This window comes from Pan paniscus, chromosome 6, assembly GCF_029289425.2.
Source record: "Pan paniscus chromosome 6, NHGRI_mPanPan1-v2.0_pri, whole genome shotgun sequence".
NCBI lineage: Eukaryota > Metazoa > Chordata > Mammalia > Primates > Hominidae > Pan > Pan paniscus.
This window is the reverse complement of record NC_073255.2, coordinates 46,403,627-46,428,660: the sequence shown is the minus strand read 5'-3', so window position 1 is coordinate 46,428,660 and position 25,034 is coordinate 46,403,627. Positions and strand designations below refer to the sequence as shown.

The following is a 25,034-nucleotide window of genomic DNA, read 5'->3' as shown; positions in this document are numbered from 1 at the left end:
GTATTTTACTGCAACATGTTTATGCTAGCCCAGTGAGTACACTGGCCAGATCCCTGGCCGGGGCCATCATCTCTCCTCTCTTCCTCCCCGACTTCCTGCTGGTCCTCACCGCTCGTGCCTCTGAGCAGAAAGGATAAACCTAATGAGCCCAAGTGTCAGCGCAATATAAATTACGGCCAGGGGAAAAAAGAAACGACTTGATGCATGGCCGAGGATCTAGGAGAGGAATGTCCACCATTGTTTGTGATTATGGATCACGTCACAATCTAATAGCAATTTTTATTTAATCAATAATTTCCATGCTGAACAGACAGCCCTGTTACAGAGAATCGACAAGCAGGTACTGATAGCGACAAGCCTCGTTATTAATCTTTCCTCTGCCGGCTTATCAGCCAAACTACTGTAAAAGGCACCACCAAGATGGATTTTAGAATCCACCTTGCTCCTCTCCCCCCTCCCTTTTCTTCTTCTCTCTCCTGTAACATTTCATGTAATGTAGACACTACATTTACTTGAGTAACCTGGGGCTTGTGTAGCATAAAAAGGCAGTTCACATTAAGCAATTTCACAAATCAGTAGGACCTAGACCATTGCTCAGGGTTAGCCATTATAGGCTAATAAATCATACTTTCTCTTTGAGTTGTCAATCGCCAAAAAGCTTTGTACAAGTGCTGGCATCTGTAATTCCGTAAAGGCTTTTCATCTTAAAATAAGATGCTCTGGACTGATAACAAGAATAATCCCCTCTTGATCAAGAAAAAAAAATCTGCATTTTATCAATTAAAGCTACAGCCAGAAGCCAAATGGCTCAGTACTGAGATTCCAGTGAAGTTTATCTCTGCTAAACACGAGGAGGAATACAGTGAGGGCTGTGTTTCACTTGCAGCTTGACTGCTTTATCTTGTGGTAGAAACTGCACCAGAGGAACCTGTGCGAACTCTCCCTGCCCCCAGGAAAGGCCAGCAGGAAGACCTCCTCTTCACAAACTGGGCTCTCCCGCCTGTCCTAGAGAGCTCCTTGGGACAGGTCACATGTGCTGAAGCACAAGGGAGAGCCTAAAGAAACACCATGTCCCTTTAGGCAGGTAGAGCAGCCGAGATAAGATTGGGCCGGTTATGCTAGATAGAGACATGGTTGACCGGAGAGAGTCCTGTGAATCTAACAGAAGACAGCTGGTGCAGTTTTGTTTTCCTGATTAGAAAGACATTTTCATTCCTGCCAAACAGATCAGGAACTACATCCCATTCATCTGAATCACCACTTAGAAATAAAATGTGGTTGACCTACCTGTCTATTTTATTTGTCTAAGCCCACCAGACCTAATGCTTTGAATATTCATTCTCTGTATTTGTCCAAAACAATCCTGCCCTGATTGGAAGAAAAGTGGCCACTGTAGATGTATGGAACTATTTGCCAGGTGATGCCTGTGTGCCACAGGATTATATATTCATAACTAGAAAATAAGACACACCTTATTTTTTTTTTTTTGAGACAGTCTCACTCTGTTGCCCAGGCTGGAGTACAGTGGTGCAATCATAGTTCATTGCAGCCACCTCAGCCTCTCAAGTAGCTGGGACTACAGGTGTGCCTCACCATGTTCAGCTAAATTATTATTATTATTGTTATTTTGTAGAGATAGGGTCTTGCTATGTTGCCCAGGATGGTCTTGAACTCCTGAGTTCAAGCGATCCTCCCACCACGGCCTCCCAAAGTGCTGGGATTATACGCATGTGCCACTCACTTGGCCTGGCACATCTTATTTTGCACAAAGCAAAATAATGACAAAGGAAAAATGATAACAATCACAATAAAAGCTAACTGGCTCTAAAAACTTGACTAGCACTGTAGTAGGTATCTCCCATAAACTATCAGAGATAATTATCCCAACGACCCTGATAATCCTGTTTTAAAGAAAGATAGCAGAATCTTAGTACCCTTTGGTAAAGAGCCTGATGCCACACAGGCAAGACACAGGGGTTCCATGGGTAACGTCTCCTCCCAGCGCTCAGCCAGCAGCCCTGAAGCTTCTGACTTCTCTCTGGATATCATGCAGAACATCCACATCAGCTGCTCAAACTGTACTCGTAAAACATCTCCAAACTATCCTCCCAAATTTTAAAAAATAATTTCAAATAACTTCCACTGCAGAGTCTCACTTCTGGCCCTACCCCAGTCTACCCTTGCCCTCTTTAATACACTGTACTTGCAACTTCCCAGGTTTTGCAAGGCTCAGCCCCATCTTTCTAAAGCTGATGCTGGCTCAAGCCATTCCTCTCATCAAAAGCATTTAATTATCCTTACTCCATCTGGAATAAAAGTCAGACTCCTAGTCTAGCAATCACATCTCCCATGACATGGTGCTACTCGGCTCTTTAATCTTACTACCCACTACCCTTCTGCCTTCCGGACATACTTTGGTTCTGCTCTAACTGCATTACTTATCATACCACTCTTCAACCAAAAAGCATAAAACAAATCATTTGTAATTATATTTCTAATTCAAAGAGATGCCAAAAACCTCAGCCTTTTATTATATTAGCTATAATCACAGATAAAATTTTCCCATACTTTCCGTACCCTTTAACTTCTTCCTGCTGTCTTCTCCACATAGAATCCCCAATGCCTTTCTGCAATGGTCTTTCTGTGTTTACATCCACCAGTTTATTCCACACCATGCTCATATCCAATCTCCATGAGATGTATCTTTCATTCCTTCTTCTGTGCCTTCACCTTACTCATTTTCCCACTGTCCTGCTTGTACATCGATAGTACTCATAACAGCCTGCCCTGTACGCTCCCCTTACTCAAAGGGATAGCCCCCAACCCCAGCACCCTAGATCGGACATGCATGAAGCGTTTTCTTCTAGCTGCTATGCCTGCAATTTCTGTAGTGGCCACCAGGTGGTGACGATGGATCAACAGCAGATGAGTAAACAGGTAAGATTAACGGCAGCCTGCATAGGCGAGCCTGTGCAACTGAAATCAATGGTATACTTATGACTATTTTTAAATGTTCATAAAAGTGCACTTAATCTCTCCATTCTTCAGTTGAGTGAGTTTATTAGTACTACTTGCTATGGATTTTTCCTTATGTTTGAATAAAGCTTTTGAGTTTACAAAGTACTTCCATTATAGGATCTCATTCTATCCTCATAAACAAAAAACAAATTAAAAAACCCAGTGAAGAACCTAGAATGGATATTATTATCTCCACTTTACAGATGAGACACGGAGGATTTACTGCAGGATGACTTACTTAAATTCAGAAACAGTTTCTGGCAGATGTAGGAATGAAAGACAGATCTCCAACACATTATCTGGTGTTCTTCCCATCCCCCACTCACTGATTAATGCTGGTTTTACTGGTAACTGGGTGGGGTCGGGTGGAGTTGGTTTAAGTTTAAGGCCTTGGCTTACACATTGTCTCCTGAGGATATCCCATTTACAGTTCTCTTCTCTTGCAACATTAATTGTTCTAGAAAAAATAAAAATGCCTCCATGGTAGTATTTGGCTAATCCCAGAGAAGCCTAAATATCCCCAAATCTTAAAAAAAAAAGTCCTCGCATTAGAAAACTGCTTTCTGTTCCCGGAGCTCTGTTTTATGTCAAAGCAAGAGCCTGATCTCCAACTCTGCTTGCTATGATCTCAGAAGTTGGAGTCTGTGTGACTTCCCTAGGCCTGAAAAAAAAAAAAAGTGATGGAGTTTCTCCACCAAGAAAACGGGCTTGGCTGGTTATGGGCCTTACTGAGAACTACTGTGTGCCTAACCTTAGCAAATGTGGTTTTTAAATTAAGCTCTGCCAGTTTACACACGCACACACACACACCCACCCCCCCACACATAGGTATATTTAAGTAGCTTCTTACTAGAGACATTTTAATGAGATCATTTCTTATTTCTAATCTGAACATTCTAAAGTACATTTAAACAGGAGAAACTTTTTCTTTAATCACAATTTTTTTTTTGTTTTTCTTACGTGTGTTTTTCTTTCTCCACACTATGCGGCAAGAGGAAATATTTAGGGCAGAACTGGGGGCAATACTGTCTCCCAGGGACATCTGACAATGTCTGGAAACAGTTTTGGTTGTCATGACGAGGGAGGGAATGCGCAGGACAGCCTCCCACTATAAAGAACTGGCATCTCATGGGGAGAGGCCTGGGATGCTGCTCAACACCCTACAATGCCCAGGACAACCCCCAACGCCAGAGAATGATCTGCCCCTATGTGCTACAGTGGAGAAACCTTGGTTTGGTGTAACCACTGAAGAAAATTTCCAGAAGGATGTCAGGACACATGAACAGGAGAGATGGAATCTCCACACTGCAGAAAAGCACAAGGAAGAACCTGCAATGGAAGAAATGAACCCAGAGCGCCCCTCCAGTTCTTCTCTTGCAGTGTTTCATGAACTGGGGGCCTATCGACATCTTTCTGCAATTACTAATTTCATGCTGACATACCAACCCCAACACTGCCTGAATATTAACCTAACCCCTGCTTTTATACGTGACATGCATGGACACAGCAGCCTCTAAATATCTTGACATTTTTCTCTCTTATAAGCAGAATCACTAACATTTTATTGAGTATAACTTTTTTAGCTAATTCCCTCACCGTTTTATGTGGTAAAAGTCACTATTTTCCTTGGGAGCAGAGCAGGCCGTGAACCCAGGTCCGTCTGCTTTGAAACACATTCACATTGTACTGCCACTGGGTAATGATGGGAAACAAAATTATTCCTTCAAATCAGGTGCTAATTCTTCTCAAATCATCATCATCATCACCATCATCATCATCATCATCATCATCACCATCATCATTTCATCAGGCCTCAAAAGTTTACCTGCATGATTTACTTTGACCCTAACCATATTTTCCACCTGTTTCCTAGGAGTCTTTTCCAGTATTCCTCTGTACTCCTCCCTCTCTCAGCCCATAGAGTCGCAATACACAATTATGGCTTCTTTATGTTTCACCTCTTGTTGTTCACTATGCTTTTATGTTTCCTTATCTCCTCCTCCCAGTCAGACTGTCCAGTCTTTGAGGGTGTAAATCACGTGCCCACCACAAAGCTGGGGCTGTGGGTACCACATGGGCTGTCCCCAGCCCATGTAGCACCTGCCAGGGCTCTGCACATCTCATCAAGAGCTGTTGAGCAAATGGCTGATCCACTAATGTTGGCTTGTACTTTTCCTAATAAACAGGAGAATACATTATGCCGGCAACATCTGCTATAGGCAAGCATATTCAAATGAGGTATGCAGCCCAGCCCAAAGTGACCACCATTCCCACTTGTCTGGAGTGGATCCATACAGAATATTCCAGGGCACTAACTATTGGCAGAATCTAGAATCTCACCTAAAGTATCATTGAGAACCAGCTAAAAAGCTTTCAATAGGAAAATGTTCCCCAGATGTCAGAAACAGTTACTCGGAGGAAGATTTTGATGAAATATTTCAGGGAGTATACAACGGATGAATGAATTAAGAAAGTAACTAATACATGGCCGCCTCTTAAACTCCACCTGGGGGCAGTCACCCATAACTGTTCACAGCCCCCCGCCACTCCCAGCCCACCCCAAACTCCCTCCCAGGCTGAAAGGGGAGGGGGACTCTGCACAGCACTCCCGGTGGCTGCCAGCCAGCTAGCTGGCACTTGAGGGAGAATCTGTTTACCATCCCTGTCCTAAGGACTATCCAATTCAAACTTTTTGCTTTCTTTGACTAAAACCAAGGTTGAACGAGGCAAGATGTCTTGGCCAGGTCTTATTCAGCAGACACACAATGCGGAAGGAAAAGGAAGTCTCTTGGCTTCAGTCTAGCGTACATCCCAGTTTAGCAACAATTAATATAAAATAAGCCACAGAAACCAACAGTGCCACCGCATTCTCCTCCCCCACTCAACCCAGCGAAACACACACATAAAACAATGAGAGACGGAGTGACCTCTTCGAGACCCTCTGTCTGTTTCTCATTAGACCTACTGCATGTGATCTCTGCTTGGCCTTGGACGTTGGGGACAGCGTTTATTTTCACGGCTGTTTCACAGTATGATAAGTGAGAAAATAACGTTCTAAGGGGTCAAATGGTTCTAAGGAGGTCATCCCAAGAGTCAGGGCAGAGATGGGGCTGCCACTCAGAATCCTAGCTGGGCCTGGGGGGCTCTGGCTGGTGGACCACACAGCCCTCACACACCCTCGCAATCAATCTGATCTCCTGAGTGTCTCTTTATGGGAACAATTTCTGCAGGTGCAATTTAGTCAGCAACTTTAAAGAGAACGTGACCCTTAAGGCAAAATTGTCAAAAGATGGCTTTGAAGTTTGTAGTTCTTAGTCTATATTTTATATGCCGTGTTTCCAAATAATTAGAGTAACCGAATTAACTAGCAACTCCATGTAGGGAAAATAAGATCAAAATCTCCACTCATTCGTTTTATGTTTTATGTGCACACAAAACTAATTTCTGCCTCATATCTGAGACCCCTATCGCATCTTAAACTCAATTTTCTCTTAGGTAAGGATAGACAGTGCAACTTTAGCAAAGGGATCGAAATTATATGGGAAACATTTAAAATGCAAATTTAGGATCACGGTATTAATGTGAAAAGAATGTCTTCACATCCTAACTCTTCCTTGCGTCTCTACAGACACATCAATTCTTCACAAATTAGATGTGCTTTCTTTATATCTAAATCTCTATATTAAAAAGAAAGCCCCTCATTTTCATGCTGCTGATGTATAGAATTTGTTTCCAAATGGCAGCAAAGGTGATTATGACTGTATTCTTCTGATAAAGGAAACTTCAGCATGCTTTTAGAGATCAAAATTCGCAGCATATGAAAGCATTTTAAAATCCAAGTAGGTGGTTAATCACTCTACAAAAAGATGAATTTTTGACACTATGCTTCAAGGAGACAAATGGAGGATTACAGAGACTTGAACGCCACCCAGTTGAAGCTGGGTGCTAACAGAAATACATCTCACTTTCTCTGCGGTTCTGCCCCACAGGTAGAAGACAACATCCCCCAGTGCGATTGCCAAGGGCCCTGCAGGGTTATGCTGCTGGGGATTGGGCTGGGGAATAAAACTTTTAAGATCATTTGACTTTTTAAAGACCCTTGGGGATAATATTACATGTGTTATTTCTTACACAGAAATAGGGGGTTGGATTGTTGAAATTGAGGGTGAAGAGTTGCAGAGTTACAGCAAACAGGTGGACATGAAGTATGGTGATGATACTATTATTCTTTCGATCTCAGCACTGATGTTTTCAAGCATAACCAGCCACTCAGCAGTAATGACTCCACACTGAGATGGAAGTTCTTTATGTTTATTCCTATTCCTCCTCTTAGAAAGCCTCTCAAAACATAGTTGGTATATACAATGTCATGCACAACCAAAGTGTGCAGGTTTCAGAGAACCTGAGACTAATGTGTGCTGCAGGCTGTGCATATTTCAGACATCTCAAACATCAAAGACCCAAAGATGGAACTTACTTCTCGGACAAAATTAAAACAAGAGGGAAATGGATCTCCGTGTAGACAGAAAGCATCCTTCCTCCTTGGAAGAAGTTGGGCTGAGCTGTTTTACATAATAAACATAAGCTAAACCAAATAACATCAGCACAAACCAAATAGCATAAACAGAAAGCAAAACCAAACGACACTTTGAGAGTGGATACACTACAACTCTCAGAAACACATTTGAAGTTATGATTCACGTCTTTTATAATATAATGCTCAACAAAAAAAAAGGTCTGGTTAATTTAAAATTGAAGAAAAATATGGACTTTCAACTCATTTTGAGATGTTAGAATGTGTGCCTTTCAAATGGCAAGAGAAAATACTTGCATCTTGGCAAATCAATAATAAATTCAGTCTTCAAGGTACTTGGAATTAATTTTCTTTCTATATACTCCTCTTGCTTTTTTGTTTCCTTCAGTTTTAACTGACACCAAGAAAGGGATGAAGTACAAGAACAAAGCTAACAAAAATACACACCTATCTTCTTAGCTTCTGGTCACAGAAGTAAATTTATGACAAATTTAATACTAGCTTGAGAGTAACTAAGCCCAGTTGTAATTATATTGCTGGAAAGAGAAATTAATTAAACATCCCTGTGATAAAGACCCAGCAGCAAACCTAGAATAAACACATAATTGGTGAAGAAGAGGGGCTTGAAATAAAGGAGAAGAGAAAGGAAAGGCGAATGTTTAGCCCATCTGTTCAGATAGTAATGAACGAGGTAATCTTTTTAAGAGTACATGGAGTGCATTACAGTGGAAATGAGACTACCTGGCGGGCAAAGTCAGCCAAGTTTCTAATTCTCTTCTTCAACTTTGCGATTTGCTAATGTGAAACACATGTCTCAAGTTCAAATAACTCCGGAATTCCAACCGTGCAGCTCAACGACTGAACCAGAACAAGGGGAGAACTTGTCAGGATTTAAGAGCTTTCAGCAAAGCCCTTCAATTGCAGCCAGCACCCTATTCCCCGGAAGGATATCAATTATAGATAGTGACTTGCTTTAGCAGGCAGTCGGGACTGTCAGACACTAGATAGACAACCATGAAGAATCATGAATCTTTCTATTAACTGTAAGAGGGGGAAAAAGAATGGGTCACGGCTATAAATAAGGCAGAGCATCAGAATGGTTTAACACCTTGCCTCTTGGTTGTATGTGGCATGAAAATTCAACTAATTCACAAAATGTCCTCTCTCCAAGGAAAGTCACAGGAATGGAAACTGTTAATGCTTCCCTCTGTAAAAAAGTAGTTTTTGCAACTGGTATTTATTCTACCACCAAAGTAATTAGGTGAACTTGAAGTAGCTATTCCTTCAATCAACATAATACAAAGCACCTACCTATTCTATAACAGGCCACCATTACTGCTGCCAGATATACTCATGGGTAAGAAAGTACACGCATGTCATGCAATGTAGAATCAATTTAAACATGCAAACTTGGGGTTCCTGCACCTCAGACAGTAAGTAAAAAGGTGGAAAATAAGTGACATAAACTAGTATTCTTATTTATGTTGTTGTAAATTATAATTCTTAATTCATTTAATTAAGTTTATTTACTCATATAATTTATCTCAGACTAAAATTAATATCATAAAGGTAATATATTAGATTTTCTTCTAATCCTGACATGAATTTCTTCTGGTTAATCTGAAATTAAAATAGTCCACTGTATATGTGCGCATTCATATTTTTTAAAGACCGTTTCGATAAAACAGACAATATGGTGGTCATTTAGTTGGTAGTTTTAAGCAGCCTTCCTTTAAAACTACTCAGATCTCTCTATAAAAACATCGAGACCATCGGCCACTGAAATTAAATTCAAATACCTGCAATTTCACCATCTTTTAAAAGCTTTCACATTACCGTATTTAGGTTGTGAAAGGGTTAAGCTAGTACCGCACTCCAAAAAATATTACTTCAAACCCTGCCTCTTATGAGGAGCACAATTCATTTTAAATGTAGACTTAGAATAAGCTCTTATTTCATTCCTGATTTGGTAATGACTGAACCAGTATCCAACATTCCTTGCAAACTACAATGACTTATCCTCCAAAACGGCACCATGAGACTGTCACCTTCAGGATATTTTAAAAACCAAGACACCCTGCCAACATCTGTTCTATGATGGCAGCTTTTACACAAACAATTCTCTTCATGTTTGTTGGTCATTCGTTATACCACTAAGGATACACATAGCATATGCTACTCTTTGGGAGTATTTCCCCATAATAAAACAAAAATTCCAAACTTTTCCCCTTTGATATTCCAATGTTTTTGTGATTTCCATTAAAACAGTCAGCAAGAATAAACGGCCATTAAGTCAGGCTTGGCTTAAAAATAACACTTGCATTAAATTAAAGAGAAAGAATTGAATTAAGTTCATGGAAAAATTCTGGAAATATACCTTAATTAAAAACATTTGACTTTTTTTTTTCTGTGCTCAGAAATCCATAATTCTTCCCATGCAATTACCAGGAGACATGATTTAAAAAGAAATGGAGGGGAGGGACCCTGGCGATGTCATGTAAAATCCTCAAAACATTCTGTATAGAACAGAGATCAAAATCTGGCAACCTGTGTGCTTAACACTATAATGTAACTGCAATGCGTGGAATACATTACATGGGATGCGCCGAGTTGCAAGAGACACACATTAAAAGTTCACACTGCCTATGAAACGTGTGGGATGTAAGAGGGACTTCATAATTTTAGTGTTTAATCTAAATGGAGGAGGGTTATCAAGAAACATGAATTGCCTAAAAATACAGTTACTGTAAAAAAAAGAATGTACCACGAAAGAGAAAGTGGAGAGAGAAAGAAAAAGAGAGAGAGCAGGAGGAGGGGAATCGCAACAAATGCTACTTTGTCCAATTTTTCATATTAAAAGTTTAAAAAACTGCCACACTTAATGCCTCAACAAGACCCTGTGCTTCTGCCAGGAGTTGTAGCACCTGCATCTTTTTATTCTTGATCATCTAAATGCCCTCCAAGTCAGCCAATCCTGGTCCCATTTGCCAGGGAAAACTCCACTGGCCTTCAAGAAAGTGCCAAGAACAGTGAAGCACTGGGAAGGGAGTATCACAAATCAGGCATGGGGTGGGGAGAAGGCTTTGTGCACACTGCATTTTTTGAAATGATATGCAGGAGAGTGTGTAAAAATTTCTGAACCTGGTTTGGAAGAGGAGGTGTGGTTCTCAATCTGACCATGCTGCAGTTTCCAAAACATCCATTACTAAATACATTTAAAAACACATACAACTTTTTCCATGAAACTACTAACCCCACAAGGGCTGGCCTCAAACCAAGAAATTATGCTACCTAGCTCATATAGAGTACTAACTGCAGCTTAAAAGAATGGGAGCTTCCTTAGGCTTTGAGAGTTTGGGAGAGGAAAAAAGAAATCCCTCATCTCCACATTTTTTCCATTGTTACCGGGTCTTGGAAGGGGAATCAAACTTGTTTAAAAGGTTAATCATAATTCATGTCCAGCTTACTATTACTCAATAACCATCAAAGTCGCTAGCTCAAAATAGTGTTTTCTGGCTTACAGGATCAGAGTCATTACACTCTCTATTGAAGACTTTATTGAATTTTACACTCAGCTTTAGCTGACTGAACAGGTCAAGCACCGTGGCTCTGAGTTTTCTTTATTCTCAGAAAGTCATAAAGCCCTCTCCAGTTCGCAATGCGGCTCCTAAGAAACTTGACTCAGCTCAGGGTCAGAGAGGCTGACCTCCCTGGAAAGTGTCACAGAGCTGTAAAGCTCGGTTCCTGAATACCATCCACTTACGTGCACAAGCTGCTCTTGGGTGTCGAACTCCCTCGCGCAGCCTTCCCAGTGGCAGTTTGTCTCATAGATGACTTCAGGCTCCTGTTTGCTTTCATCTTTGTCCCCTTCCTCCTTGACAAGGGTTGTTCCTTCGGGCTGTTCCTGAAAGAAGAGGGTGGGGGGCAGGGAACAGAGAAGGGGGAAGAATCAGACACAATAGGAGGGAAGACAAGAAGAGAAAGTAAAAACCCAATTTAGATTTGGGTCTGGGGTTTTGTGAAGTGAAGAAGTCAAACAATAAAATCATATCTGTGCATATTTTCAGATTTACCAAATACACTCTGAGAGTTTTAAACGTCTGATTCAAGGCAACAGCCTGTCAAAATTATGAATTAAAAGTTGAGGTCAAACTTTGCTGCCCTGATTACAAAGCTGAAAATAAACCCAAATGTCATCTAAAAAAAAAAACCAAAACAAAACGAAAAACAAACAAACAAAAAACAAAACAAAGCTCATAAGAGAATAAATCAAATCAGGTCTTTACCCAAAAGATTGGTACTTCTATTTTGTTTAGTTGTTTTAATTATTTTTGGTCTGTTACTTTGTTTATTCTTATATTTTGTAATCCAGGGAAATGGTTTACTAGTACTTCTAATGCTGTTTTCGCTGCTGTTGGAGACTGTGTGAGACACTCTTGTGGACTTTATAGGGATAATGCCCTCTCGATTCAACCTCTGATCTCTAAGGATATGCTCACTACCCAGGGCCCAGGGGCCACAGCATCAAAGCTCAGGGGCACAGTCCTTCCTAAACCCCTGTGGCAGCTTCACAGCAATGCAAATACAAGTCATTTTGAGAATTCATCTTGTGTAGATTCAGGTCCCAATCCGGGGCTAGATGATAAAAACCATATGCAGGCATTGAAGTGTAACCAGCAAGGTTGTTGCTGTCTGGCAATATGCAAGAGGAAAGATCCATTTCAGAGCCCGTGACACCAATTTACTCCAGCCTCCACGTTCTTGCTGAAAAGGAAATTTGGGCAAGCAGTCTGAGGTTTGGGCTGAAGCAGCCTGATGACAGCAAGGTCCAGATTCTGTGGACATCTGGACTCTTGTCCAATCTCTATGTTGGGGAATTAGCATTCATGGAGCTCCTTCCTGCATCAGGCTGAGAGCCCTATGAGATGATATTATGGGTATAACCTACACATCCTTAAACTGAGGCCCAGAGAATTTAAGTGACTAGAGGTGGAGTCCAGATTGAAATCCTACACTCTTCCTTTCAGAATTTTAGGCTGAGTGCCAGAATCTAACCAGCCTTAGGTTAGTTATGTTTTCATCCCTTCTGGTTCGCCAGGCTCTCCTAGAAAGTGGGAAGTAGCAAAATAAGAAAAAATGATATAGGAGCCATCAGTAGATCCGCCACAGCTCAGGCTTGGGTCCAGGAGCTCAATAATTCAGGCCCAAAATCACAGATGAGGACTGAGGCCTGGTCGCACCTGTGGCCAGCAACAAATTAATGCAACCATTTCCTCTACGAACTACAGTTGCCTATACTCCCAAGCTGCCTCAACTATCAAGAAGGTATGTCCCGCATGGCTTCCTGCACTGCCTGTGTTTGCTTCTGAGCTAGAAAAACGATTTAGTCACTCCATATCTAGCCTTTTGTACAACATGTAGAGTATGGCCAAGGTCAACAATGCAGTGGACAAGGAACTGCCGTGAAAAAGACACCAGGTCTGGGGAGGAAGCGGGAGCTGACCCAAAGACACCAGTCTTGGGAGGAGTGGGCGCTGGCCTGTGTGGCCTGGGTGTCCTACCTGCTGCCCCCGAGCCCCTGGGCTGGGGAGGTCTTCATCGGGTTTGATCTTGGACCTCTTGTTGTGCATCGGGTCACCAGTGCTGCTCACTGCAGACTCACTCGTGGGCTTGTTCTGCTGGTCACATTTGCAGAGTCAGAGACAAAAAGATTTTCATCAACAAGGAGCAGTACCATAATTAAAACCTTGCCAACTCGGGACAAGCGGTCTTATTTGGCTATAAAGCAATGACTCTGATAATTCTCCAATCCCAGGGTAAGCAGAGTTCAGATGGTATGTTCAAAGCTAGAAAATACGTTCATGCAGCAGCTCTTCATTTTTAACTCATGAGTATAAACTCTCTATGGCTTTTAAAAGCTAGAAGAATGGAGCTGAGGCCCTAGGCTTTAACAAGCTCCAACAGGGTATTTCAAAAGAATAAAGTTGTGAGGAGGGTAGAAGACCAACACGTTCCATTTGTGAAGTTCTTTAATTAGAGCAACCAGATTCTTCTCCAAACAATATCAAAGTGGCAACAGTTAACGCAGGGCAAAGCACAGTTTTAGTCTTACTCTAAAGTACCACCTGGTGGTAAGTCGCAACTGTGGTTCTAGCGGAGGGAGTGAACAGTGACCAAATGAGAGCAATGCATCCACATGCTGCACTGACATGGGATGCAGGTTACAGATGGCACCAGGTCACAGTGAAGCCTTATCAAGCAGCCTGCTGCTATGCCCATGGGAAAATGACCCTGGGGGAAAAAACTCTTTGATGAGAAGCATTTACACAACACGTCCACCAAAACTGAAGACTAGACCTCAGCATTAAGAAGACAGGATGCTAGCACAGAGGCTGTGAGAACACAGAGGTGCCGTGTTGATTAACAGCTGACGTGGTGGCCTGCCCCCACCCTCGGTTGACCAGCACGGCCGGGTGCATCGACCTGTCCCTCTCACCTGTGAGGACTCAGAAGGGCCGGAGCTGACCTGGACGGGGTTCAGAACCGTAGGGATCCCTGGAATAGGCCTCTGTGTTGGAAAAGTTGGGGCAGGGTGGATGAGTGGAGGGCTGTGTCCAAAGGCTGAACCTAAGCTCTGTTGTCGGCTTAGGATCTGCTGATGCATGTGGAGAGAGACGGGCGCGGAAGAGTAGGTGAAGCTCAAGGCAGGGCTGCGCGGGGGAGATAAAAAAAGACGATCATCACTTAAACGCTGAGCTCAGACAAGTACACAAGATCTGCAGCTTTCTATCTATAATTTTACCATCCCAAATCAAATTTGTTTAAATGAGAAGGTAGGATTATTGCCAAGCATCTTGAAAACTTCTAAGAGAAAGATGAACACTGAGATGAGACACGCACGCAGGCATACACGCAGACCTAAAACAAGATTCTGCAAAAACGGAAATAAAAGGCATCAGTTCAATAATAACTATTTATTGCAATAACAAACTTTATATAAAAAGAGAATGGGTGACTACATGCTTTATAGGACTTTTATTGGCTCTTAGTTCCGTATGTTCCTGTGCATGGAGCGATTCCTTTAATCTTAGCTCACACCGCACGCTTTCACATGTCTCCAGATCTTATTACAAGAGGAAAGAAAATCAATTGGTTAAATGTGTTTTGAACACCATGCTTGTCATATCACTCATTTGTTTGTAAAGATGGAAAGCTTGGTTCATCCAGAATGCCACCTAAAGAATTTCCATCAGTGCCGTCTGGTTACAGAAGCTGATGGATTAACCTCTCCCCGCTGAAATCAGTGATCAATGGGCTTCGATGGAGGAATATTCCAGTGGGAGAGCACTGCTCCCTCTTCTAGCTAAACAGCATTTAATGTCTATTAAAGCCCATTATGCATGCTAATGACTGTCATCACTTTATTATGCCACACTATTTCCCAGGCTACAGTAAGTCCTGAGGAAGCAGTGATAATACCTAAAGATTTCTCGACCAGCAGGCAATGCCAAATCATTCTTTGTGCCAGTGTGGTTCTGGAATCAAATCCTCTTAAAAGAATGGAGTGTTCTTAAGGAATTTGCCAATGGCTTAAAAATGCATGAAAAACTAATAATTGCATTCATGGAAATTTCTTTTTAAAAAAATAATCAGTGAAAAAAATATTTATATATATATATGTATGTATTTCTCCCTGTCCTGCTGTGTAATACCCAGAAAGAATCAGGGTTTCTTGTAATGTCAAAGTTAGAACTCATGCAAATTTCCAATCTGGTGGGTTAATTACTATGGCTATTAAGCGCATTAAAGGAGAATAAAATAATTACAATAGCAAAATTCAAACCATTTCAACAACTTTAAGTAATAATTCCAAAGATATACTCTGTTCATTAATGTGACTCTACATTTTGCCTATTTGACTACAATCCATAACAGGCAGCTTCAATGGGATTACATTACTATTATTCCTGCAGAGAACCTTACATTACAATAGCTTGCCCATTTAAGACTGAATATCATTAAGAATACCCTAGGAGAATCTCACCAGGCTTTGAGAAACTCTCCTTTCATTCTACATTGTATTTCCTTAATAAAGGAAAGCAGAAACGTGGTGAAAACAGTCATTGTTCACAGTAAGTTAGGGAGAAATCAGTAATAATATTCCGTTTCTGCAGCGTTATAGTTACTGCCAGTGTTTCCAAAAGCAAGCATGAATGATTATGGCAAGACTTAGCTAAGGTAGCTGTGCGGATGATTGATAGGGCATTAATCAAAAGATGCATATCTGCCTCAGAATTTGTTCACAAGCTTTCTTCTAATAGCTGATTTCATGTTCACTGAGCTCTATGCCAGTTTGTCCAATTTATTTTTCAGTGTACAAGCCATTCATCAAAAAACACAATGATTTAACAGCCCCCGTTCCTTTGGGTGAATGAGTATTACTAAGTGTAACTACGTTATTCTATTCATTAAATAAACAAAACCAAAAATAACCCACTTCACATATAATTACCATGGCACACAGACTTTGCATGTATCTCCAAACACCTTTCCAGGGTTCTAGGAGCCTAGACTATCTGGCAGAGTTGGAAGAGGGTCCCTGAAGGTCATTTACACTTCTAATTCTGGGAGACACGACATTTGGGGGCTTAAAAAATCAGTACTTAATTAAAAATAGAGACCATTCAAAAAACATGCCCTTGATTTTATACAAAAGCAACTCAAAAGCATTCACAGACGGATAAGGGAAGTGCATTTTAAAAAAGATGTAGGAGGCCGGGCGCGGTGGCTCACGCCTGTAATCCCAGCACTTTGGGAGGTTGAGGCGGGTGGGTCACCTGAGGTCAGGAGTTCGAGACAAGCCTGACCAACATGGCGAAACCTCGTTTCTACTAAAAATACAAAAATTAGCCAGGCGTGATGGCATGCACCTGTAATCCCAGCTGCTCGAGAGTCTGAGGCAGGAGAATCACTTGAACTGGAGAGGCGGAGGTTGCGGTGAGCCAAGATCGTGCCACTGCACTCCAGCCTGGGTGACAGAGCAAGACTCCGTCTCAAAAATAAATAATAATAATAATAATAATAAATAAAAATAAAGAAATAAAAAGATGTAGGAGATATCCTTACAAAAGATAAGACTCAGCATTCCCACCGCAGTTTCCTAGGTCTACGATCCTCCTTGTCCTCGGGGAGCAGGGGTAGGGGTTCTGAAAGCTCTTCACATACTTTGGCCATATCCCCATTCAGGGCCTCCACCTTTTTGCTGGTAAAACCAGGTGACAGGAATAAATGTTCTCTAAAATCCACATCAACAATTAGACTGCAAGGGCTATGAGGGAACACACAGTGGACGGTGATCCTGAGCCTTCAGTGCTTATTCATAAGAAGCCAACAACAGAAACATTCTCCTCCTCCTCGTGCACAGACCTGGGCCAGGGCAGGGTATGGGACAGCTTGTCTGGACCCAGAAGGGCTGGCCCTCAGCCTTCTGCTGCCGCTCCTGCCAGGGACTGTGTGCAGGAGGGCTGCTCCACTCCAGATGACAAAGCCAATTTAGAATTTGATGACAAAAGTAGAAAGTTCTCAGCTCTGACACAGTATCACTTAACAGATTTGGGAGTCAAGGCTCCTCTGCTCTCAGAACACTGCCATCAGAGTGCTGGGGCAGAGGACGGGCGATGACTGGGCACAGCAAACGGATGTCAAGAGTCGCAGACAAAATGCCCATGAGAAAGGATGCCTCCCACGCATACCCTCAACTCTCTTGGGCAAGATCAAGGTATGAAAAGATTCTCCTGAGGTTTTCCCACTGGGGGGATAAGAAAACCTGAGCCACCACAGCCTCCTCCTTTAAATCAAGGTGGGGAGGGCCGTGGAGGAGGAGAGTCCTGCATCCTTTTGCCTCCTGTCACAGCATGAGCCCCTCTGCATCTTCAGCACTCAGTGTCCCCTGCCTGGAACCCCTGGCTTCCAGAGCTCACAATGGCCACTTCCTTTTTAACATTCACGTTCCAGCTTAAATGTCACCTCCTCAGAGGGGCCTTCTTAGACTCATGCCCTACCAAAACGAGCCCCCTCTGCACCTCCTTGCCCCATCGTTTTCTACTGCGTGACAATTCTATTCTTATGGCAGCACGCAGTACTCTCTAAAACTCTTTCTGTCTCTCTGTCTAGGAGGCAAGGTCCAGCTGGGCCGGGCAGTGTGCCTGGCAGAGCAGACACGCAGTACTGAGTCAATGAGTGACTGAATCCATTCTTCAGTGTCTATTAGTTCCCTGTTGCTGCTGCAACAAACAGCCCAAACTGAGTGGCTTAAAACAACAGACACTGTTTATTACCTTACAGTTCTGGAAGTCAGAAGTCTGCAATAGGCCAGCGGGGCTGCATTATTCCAGACGGTCTAGGCTCCCTGCCTGTTCCATTACCTGGAGGCTGCCCACATTCCTTGGCTCAGGGGTCCACATCACTCAGGCCTCCTCCTCCTCCTCCTCCGACCCTAACTTGCCTCTCCTGCTTCCCTCTCACAAGGGCTCCTGTGATTACATCACTGCCACCCGGATAATCGAGGATCATCTTCTCATCTCAAGATCCTTAGCTTAATCACACCTGCAAAAGTCCTTCTGGCATGGAAGGTAACCTATTCACAGGTCCTGGGGATTAGGATGTGGACATCTTTGGGGCCGTTATCCTGCCTACCACACTCAGAAGAGTCACCTCAAAGAAAACTATGTTTTCCTCTGAAAACTACAATTTGACAACATGTCTGTAAAGCAGTATTACACAAACGAAGCTAGTGTCTACATCCATTTTTTTCTGCAGCACTTCAATGGCACAGGACAGACTTTGCTGATTAAAGATATCAGAATTAAAAACAAAAGGTAAATTCTATTTTTAGGGGCCCTGAATAAGAACCTTCCTAAATAGTTCATGTATTCATTCCACAATTTCCTACAAATAGAAAGTATTACTATTGTTGATTTTTTTTTTTTTTTTTTTTTTTTTGAGATGGAGACTCGTTCTGTCTCCCAGGCTGGAGTGCAGTGGCACGATCTCAGCTCACTGAAACCTCCGCCTCCCAGGTTCAAGCAATTCTCCTGCCTCAGCCTCCTGAGCAGCTGGGATTACAGGCATGCACCACCATGCCCAGCTAATTTTTGTATTTTTAGTAGAGATGGGGTTTCACCATGTTGGCCAGGCTGGTCTTGAACTCCTGACCTCAAGTGATCCGGCCGCCTCGGCCTCCCAAGGTGCTGGGATTACAGGCATGAGCCACCGCACCCAGCCCATAGTTGAAATTGTTAATAATCTCTTATACCTTCTCTAGAGCAGGACATAATCTACAGTCTAAACCTTGGTACCTGTGCTTCCCATCCTCATAGCCTCCATGTTTCTGTTCACCCCACTCTTTCCAACGAGTCACCAGAAATTAATTTTACATTCTGATTCTGAATTCTCTGCATTCAACAATTAATCTGTTATTATTTCTAAAATTACTTTTATAGCTTTTGTTTCTAAATAACTATATGAAAGATGGGGTAATTTAAGACAATAACAACAAACATTTATAAAAATGTGACCTGTAACTGTTAATCTATATTTAGCTAATAAGATCAGTAGAAAGAAAGTGTTAGATGGCCCAGATCTTCCCAAGCAACGTGCTAACACAGTCAGAGGCCTCCTGAGGTAAGTAAGTGTAATGGAGAGAAAGAGAAAGAAGTACCAAGGTCATCAAACTCTTAGGAATACAGCCCAGGCCTGTTTCTCTGTGCATTCCTAATGTGCACCCCAGATACAGGTGGCAGCAGGATGTGGAGGAGCTTCCAGAGACCAGTGTTCCTCACAATACACTTTGAGAAACATTCTTCTAGGGCAACAATTATAAAGCCAGAATAAATTAATTTAAAAGTTAATTTGCCCTTTATTTTACTAAAGAGCAGACAAGGAGAAAAATGTGGTTGTTAGATAGCTTACTAATCAGAGCAGATGTATGGTCACTGGATTGTTAGTTTGAAAGGGCATTCCACTGGATGCAGGGTCTAAATAAGGATAATTTCTCAGTCAGTTTCATCTCCATATTCAGCTCTGAGCTCAGTTAAAAGTGATTAACAAACCGTTGTCTGACTGGGAACCATTTTTTCTATTTTATGAAGACTTCAAAATAAAATTATCAAAGTCTGAATCTTTAAGAAAGTTCTGATGTAGATATACATCAGAAATCAGACATATAAAGTTTTGTCAATACTCTTAAAAAGTGTGATCAAAGTTTGCAAACTGGTTCTTGTTTCTTAGCATTACAGTAAACAGCACAGTAACACCTCACTTACATGGAAGTCTCCCTTCTGAGAATCTCAAAAACTATACCCAACAGGGCTAAACAGAGTACAGGTAAAAGGAAAACTGCTAAGCAACCAAAATAAATGTCCTAAAGTCTACACACTGCATCTCATTCATTAATTCAGCAAGTTTTAACTGAGTACTTTATACAAATCCCATTTATATTGCCAAAGAAAAAAATAATTATTTGTAACCAGAAAGTTACATATAATTTATAATTAATACATTAAACCTGGAAATACATAATCATGTTTGGCTTTCACAATAAATATTTATTTTTTTCACACCAAGGAAGTGATGTAAGTCAACATTTGTACAGAAACCCTTGTGATCCATTCTGCTAATACAATTTTTATTTATTCCCAAAATAATATATAAAATGGAAACACTGAGAGTTCATATTGTAGAAAATCAATCATTAAACATTTATTTACCCTACTATACATATAGGCACTTCAAAGTCATTAATATTCAAATCAAATAGATAAAACCCAATCAAAACAGTATATGAGAAAAGCCTATGTTTTTTAAATGCTTCAGGAATTCTATATACGGCAGGGGGGTCAGAGCGCAGGGGATATACTGGATTCCTTAACAATGGTACTATAAATAAAGCAGCATAATATGGCTTGCTGTAGCCCTTTAAATTGGAATGGTAAGTAAGAGCTGATTACAATATTCAAGAAATTTGTTTTTACATAAAAATAAAGAAAACAATAGAGGAAAGTACGAAAAATGTCAAGAGGCCGTATCATCCAGCCACCACACACTCAAAGGTAAAAGCTACTATTTTATTGTTTGATGATTTCAATCCACAGGACATTCTTAACCCTTCCCTAAAATAACAACTTTTCCTAGAGTTGCCATGGAATATCTCACTCCCATGTAATCACAGTGCCAGGGTTTCTGCATCAGCACATGATATATGTGGGGAAAGGGCACAGGAGGATGTGGGAAGCTGAGCAGAAAGGAAGGCTCTTCAGTTTCCAGGTTCATCTCTGAAATCTCTCAATGACCCAGCGTGGTGTGCACAGAGCTGGGCAGGTAGGTGATGCATTAGAGAACTAAGCCACAGGCAAGCCCTGGCGTGAGTGGTAATCACACTCCGTCACAAAGGCGCCAGCTCTCAGTCCAATGTGAAGAGTAATGAATATGTGGCACTTCTGGATTCTTGGGAAATGTCTTGTAAATGTAAATGTAAAATCAACTCTGTCTACCCGCCACCTATAAAACACTTCTTCCAATTGCTTTGGTTGTTAAATTTCATTCAGGTTTGAATTTTTTCAACATCCTTAAAAGAAACTCATGTGATAGTATCAGGATGTATTCCTTTAGGTCAGGGCACTGGAATTAAGAAACTTCATGCTACAACAAACCGAGTTTTCTATAGGCCGAAGAAGAATCCAATGAGTATCCCACCTCTCCTAACTCTTTTGCTCATGAAATCAAGATTGGAAGTAAAGTCAGGCAACAGGAACCACTGAGATGACATGGTACCAGAATGTGAGAAACTGACTTCAAGAAAAGAGAGGGGAGAGAGACACATTCAAAGCCAAGACAAACTTCCTGGCTACTTTGTGACTGTTGCACTAAGAGGTCATCCTCACTCTGGTTACAGCTGTGGAATTCGCTGCACAACAGCTGCCATCCAAAGAACCATTTTTTTTTCAGTTTTGCAGAGAATGGGCCAACAGCTATCATTACTTGTATATGTGTAGGGACACACATGCACACATGTGCTTCTATTTGAGAGGGAAAAAAATAAAGCTTCCACTTCCATCTATAAAAGTTTCCAGGGCAAGTTTATTGGAAACCCAGCCCAGCCTCAGAAGTAGAGTACACAAATAAAGACCCACATGCTCTTAAGTATCTCAACATTTACATTTAGGCATACGCTCTCTGAATAATGCTTTGGAGAAAAATACATTAGGTTTTACATTATGAAACTGATCTAAAAAACTAAAAAGCTACTTGCCATTAAGCAGCCAAATAGATATGACCTCAATGAACGTGAATGGCAATAACACACTCTTACATGAGATCTGGCTCATCAGGTATGTTAGATGTGGTTAGAAAAATCATGTTAATATATGCATAATCCGTTTCTTCAAAATATCATCAGGTATTATTATTTCTATTATAAATAGCATTTCCCGCCAATGCTTTTCACCATGCCTCTCATTTGAGGATTTCTAAGAGAGAAAGAAGTGTGTCTGGTGAACACTCAGAGTTCGACCCACCAGGTTGAATTTGTGGTTCTGCCATGTGAGTAACTGAGTGCCTTTGATTCAGTCTGCTAACCTCTCTTAACATCAGTTTCCTTATCTGTAAAATTAAACAGCCTTGTGGGGGGCCTCCAGGGAAGGCCCTTAGATTTCTGCTCTTCCAGATCTAAGGCCCCAGATCTTAGGCCCTTCCTATTGTCCTTAGATATGTGGTCCAAGATGCTGTGGTATAACTTGGACCCTGCCTGTGTTGCCAACCTTGTGCTTTGGCTAACCTGCCCCGTGTTTAACTGTCATCTGCTGACAGTTCCCCCAATGCCTTACTCCTCCCACCTCAGGGCCTTCACCTGCTTGGCCTCCTTCTTAGAAACTTGTAGAAAGCTTTCCAGGGTATCTTGTCATCATCCTATAAGTCAATGGCCAATCCGCTGAATTAGGCCCGTGGTGCTATTCTTTCTTAACATCTGGGTCATTTCCTTTACAGCACTGACCAGAACCCTTACCTGCTCCTTTGTTCCTTTGTTCATTCATTTGTTCCCTCACTAGCTCCTTTGCTCATTCATTCGTTTATTAATATGCTTAGCGGCTTTTCCCTTCTGTAAGTTCCATGAAGGTGGGGGTCGTGTCTCTCTCAGGCATTTGTGTAGCCCCCATTCCCCCAGTACAGCGACTAGCACAGAGTTAAGCTCAGCTAAATATTTGGGGAATTAATAACTGATTAAATGAAATACTATATAAAACTAACTACCACTTCAGGTAATATTAATTACTTTTAAGGAAGTAAATGAGAGCTATCTTTTTAAGGTAGTATTAACTACTTTACTGAAAATCGGGGAAGGGAATATCATCTCCAAATTTTTAGAAGACGGAATGAGAATTTTAAAGACGTCGGTAATTTGGCACTGTATTTATCTGTTTGTCAGTATGTTTCTCAATTCATTTGCGTGTTATTTCTCTGACATAAGCAAGGTGTTTACTAAGCACAGAGCCAAGGAGCTATGGAGGCCGAGCTGACTTCCACCCTGCCTCAGGCAGCATCAGTGGACCTGCCAGATGCACCCTTACTCCAGGGTCCTAGTGTCAGACAGGGCTGATGATCCACGAAACAGAAAGCACAACTTGCCCTCTCATCATCAGGCTGAGCTCATCAGTGTTGGCAACAGAAAAACATTGCACTGTTTTGTGAAGCTGGAGATCTTGGCACTCAGAGGGGTGATGTGCAAAATGGGAATGTCATTTTCACTGAGATCTCTTTCCTGGTCACACCAGAATTAAAACCACTAAGAATATAAAACCACTTTCATTGTAGCCATTAAATAGAAAGTGAGAAAGTGATACCCAGTGGGTTAGAGATGAGTAGAGTACTCATTTCTTCATCCCATTTACATTTGCCAGAAGACTACAGAAGAAGGGTGTCATTTTAAACACCTTCTCTTCCAGTGGTGGCCCAATTTCCTAGGGAGAAGGTTTTAGCAAAGGTAAACTATTTTAACCTACTGTGATTCACTGGCTATTTACAACGTTAGCCTTAACTATGTAGAGTGGGGGTTACTGGCTGTATTTGATAAATATAAATTATCTAGTCTTAGATGGGGAGTCTTCCAGGTGATGGAGAAGCCACAACTTCTTGAAACATGCAATATTTTATAACATACTTTCCAATGTGCATGGAGTTATTTTTGAAAGCTATTTAATTATGAGATTTTAAAAGACTTGTCAGGTACGTCTAGACAATGCATTTTTAAAAATCTGACATAATCAAGTACTGTTATAATATGTCAATGGGCTTTTGTGAATAAATATTAGTTTTATATGGTATTTTTATAGTAGTCTGGATTATTAAGTAAATATATAAACAAAAGAACCACACACAAACTTAAAATAGACATTTGCTTTTTTAATCCTTTATTTTCTATTCACCCCTCTGGCTCTGTATCTATCAATCTCTGGCCATGTAATAATATAACACTCATACAGATTGCAACTTTCAGAAAACCAGAATTATTCATCCACCATGTAGAAACTTACTTTAATAAGGGGATGATGAGAATTCTAATTACCCATGAGAGAGCTCCTTAATTTATTTACTCAAGAAATATTTACTGAATGGCATCAATATGAGAGAATGCAGGTGTCACAGAGGTGGGAACAAGAGGTACACAGTGATTGGCTTTTTGGTGCTTGTGTTCTATTGGAGAGAAATGGATAGCAGACTACTAAAGGAGAAAGAAAATATGGAAACGTCAAATAGTGGTAAATGCTATTACAGGCATCTTTAACCGCATTTGCACTAGGGCATAGATGTGAAGGAGACAGCTATGGCATTTCTTAGAAACTGAATGAGTATCTTTAAACATTTAATGACATGTTTAGAAATGTAAACATCATTACTGATGCACTGCCAATACCAACAGCAAATTAGGTATTAGAAAACATGTAAGTGTGAAAGTCAAGTGTGTTTAGAGTAAATTAACAAGCAGGAAACTGGAGTGCTAGTGCTGATGCCCACTAGGCACGGAACTTTGCTAACTTCATCTTGCAAAGACCCACTGGGCTTATGTGTAAAACAAGAATAAGGCCAGGTGTGGTGGCTCACACCTGTAATCTTAACACTTTGGGAGGCCAAGGCGGGTGGATTGCCTGAGTTCAGGAGTTCGAGACCAGGCTGGCCAACATGGTGAAACCCGGTCTCTACTAAAAATACAAAAATTAGCTGGGCACAGTGGTGGGCCACTATAATCCCAGCTATCGGGAGGCTGAGGCAGAAGAATCGCTTGAACCTGGCGGGCAGAGGTTTCAGTGAGCCGAGATCGTGCCACTTCACTCCAGCCTGGGCAAAAGAGTGAAACTCTGTCTCAAAAAATAATAATAATAATAATAACACCACTTGCTTTGCCAAATAGCTGTGACGTGAGAACGGTGAG

The 25,034-nt window shown here is 41.5% G+C and overlaps 1 protein-coding gene across 3 annotated transcripts in view; it reads right to left on the bottom strand.

Annotated features, from left to right (window-relative positions):
- GLI3 (GLI family zinc finger 3) overlaps nt 1–25,034 on the bottom strand; it is a 276,357-nt gene that overhangs the window by 50,929 nt on the left and 200,394 nt on the right. For all 3 annotated transcript variants that reach the window (XM_063606217.1, XM_063606216.1, XM_034963994.4), the window contains exons 8-10: nt 14,049–14,262; nt 13,114–13,227; nt 11,316–11,456 (exon numbers count right to left, since the gene is read on the bottom strand). In XM_063606217.1, coding sequence (XP_063462287.1) covers nt 11,316–11,456; nt 13,114–13,227; nt 14,049–14,262 — 469 coding nt within the window. The remainder of the gene's footprint in view (nt 1–11,315; nt 11,457–13,113; nt 13,228–14,048; nt 14,263–25,034) is intronic.